This window comes from Poeciliopsis prolifica, unplaced genomic scaffold, assembly GCF_027474105.1.
Source record: "Poeciliopsis prolifica strain line A6 unplaced genomic scaffold, Auburn_PproV2 SCAFFOLD002, whole genome shotgun sequence".
Taxonomy (NCBI): domain Eukaryota; kingdom Metazoa; phylum Chordata; class Actinopteri; order Cyprinodontiformes; family Poeciliidae; genus Poeciliopsis; species Poeciliopsis prolifica.
The window spans coordinates 765,001-767,410 of record NW_026562377.1 but is presented as its reverse complement, the minus strand read 5'-3'; the positions used below and the strand labels follow the sequence as shown (position 1 = coordinate 767,410).

The following is a 2,410-nucleotide window of genomic DNA, read 5'->3' as shown; positions in this document are numbered from 1 at the left end:
CAGAAAACGAATCATTTCTGGTTCTGCTGCTCATCCCTTCATCATCGTCTTCATCAGAAGAGTCACACTGAACTTTCATCTCTTCAGAGTGAATTCTTGTTTGAAGAATCCAAACTGGGCCACCGCTCGGCTTCACTTTAATTCATTCATGATGCAATTATGAAAATCCCTCCTCAGCAAGCACATGGCGACAGTGGAAAGGAACACCGGCCGCCTACAGCGCCACCAGGAATGAAACGGATCCAAATGCTGTGAGTTTAACTCGGCTTGTTTTAGTTTAGCTTCCTTAGCTTAGCTTCAGGGGGATTAGCACGTCTGGGTTTAGTTTCGCTGATCTCTCCAGGTTTAGCATGTCGTAGCTTAGCTGAGTTTGGATCCGGGAGTCCAGAGTGGGTCCTGGAGTCCCGGCATCCTGCACGTTTTAACGGATCAGTGAGAAGAACCTGGACCTGCTGAAAGGTTGCCGGGCCTCCAGGACCCACTCTGGGCTCCACAGCGTTAGATTGTCTTTGCTTGTGTATCTTAGATTAGTTTATTGTAGCTTAGATTCTGTTTTTTATAATTATTAAACTAGTTCTGAATGAGACGTTTAGGCTCTTAGTTACCAGCATCGTGTCAGACTCAATGTATCCACATTTATTTATTGCGATGTAGAAAGAGCTCGTCAATGAGGCGATGAAGCTTCAGACTGCATCACCATGGAGACCCAGTGTCTCCCTGAGTGTCAGCATCACTTCAGCGTCTCCAGGTGGAGAAACGGCTCAGGTCCATCAGTCGTTATCCTGAGTTAAAATGTTGGTTTTTGTGGCGCAGCTGCGTCTTATTTTGAAGGGATATGTAAGCATTACCATAGTGACCAGAGTCAGAGAGCATGAGGTCAGGGGTCAAGATGAGAGTTTTAGGTCTGGTTCTTGATTTAAGGATCGTTGGCCGATTTCCTAAACTAACATGATCAGAAATAAAACTGAAACATTTGCAGAATCAAACCAGCAACTCCTGCTGGTTTGAGGAGTAGCAAAACATCTCACAGCAAACAAAGAGAAACACGAGCTGCACTCAGAGCAGCTGCGGGCCTCCAGCCCCCTCTGGTGGCCGGGATGAGACACTGCAGCCTCAGAGGAACAAAGGAAGAAACAAAGAGCTTCATTTAAAAATAACCTGCTGAGTTTCTGACAGCTTTAAATTCATTTATAGTTAATTTACTTCACTGAGAGACTCTGGGGTTAATCTCGCTCTCAGTTAAATGTTCAAACAACAACCTTAATATTTATTTTAAAACCAATTAATTAACTTCACTTTTAAATTTGAAAGTTTCTTCAAGAATACATGCGTGACGTTACCAATTTAGACATTTCAGGTAAAAACTATTCAGTTTAGAAGATCAAGAAAAGAGTTAAAACATCATTTATCCATTTATTTTTCCCTTTGTGATCAAGTTTCTGCTTTTGTTGCATCAAAACTGCATTAAATCTCAGAATGAAGATTCTCTTCGTGTTTCATATCAGATTTTATCTGGAAAAGCTTGAATTTGTCTTTCAGATCAGAAACAAAGATTAATAATCAGAAATGATAACCAGCTCTCAAATATTTTACCTGATAACTGTTTAAATATTCAGATGTTTAAAATCAAATATTTATCCCCATTGACCTCATTTAATTTACATAAAATCAACAGAATTACTGAAACATTTCTATTTGATTATTGTGCTGCTGCCTCCAATAATCAATAATAAATATTTATTATTCATAAAGCCAGAGTTCTGTTGCTGTTGGTTTTGTTCAGTCCAATATTTCACTGCAACCAGACTGAAGCATCTCTGATGTCCAGCAGGGGGCAGCGCTGCATCCTCACCTGGATGGCTCTGAGAGCCCCTCCCCCTCTCTCAGGGCCCCTCCCCCTCTCTCAGGGCCCCTCCCCCTCTCTCAGGGCCCCTCCCCCTCTCTCAGGGCCCCTCCCCCTCTCTCAGGGCCCCTTCCCCTCTCTCAGGGCCCCTCTCGGCTCATCATCTCCTGCTCAGTGTTGCTGCAGGTTTTCCAGGTGAATCTGGATTATTCTGGATTACCTGCATGAATCTGAAGCTGCTCATCTAAACTAAAGAATAAAATGATTTGCTCCACCAGGCAGACGATGTCCCTCCTCCACCTGCTGCTGTTTGTGAGTACTATTCCTCAGGTTCTGCTTTCTGGCTCGTTGCCTCTCGGGTTCTGGTTCTGATCCGTTTCACCGGGTCGTTCTGGGCTGGACGTCGGCCGTCAGCGGTGTTTGGGTCAGAACCAGCTGGACTCTGATGGAGCTGAATGATGCTGGAAATATTTTAGACTAAACATAATATTTTTTATTTTAACCAGATTTTTGTTTAAAGGCCCAAAAACATCTGAACCGTTTTTGGAAGATAAAATATCTTTAAAC

General features: G+C 43.1%; 1 protein-coding gene across 1 annotated transcript in view; it reads left to right on the top strand.

Annotated features, from left to right (window-relative positions):
- Positions 1-2,104: 2,104 nt before the first annotated feature.
- Positions 2,105-2,410, top strand: part of LOC129379402 (tetraspanin-1) — a 6,642-nt gene continuing 6,336 nt past the window's right edge. Inside the window, exon 1 of the mRNA XM_055060174.1 lies at positions 2,105-2,155. Coding sequence (XP_054916149.1) covers positions 2,105-2,155 — 51 coding nt within the window. The remainder of the gene's footprint in view (positions 2,156-2,410) is intronic.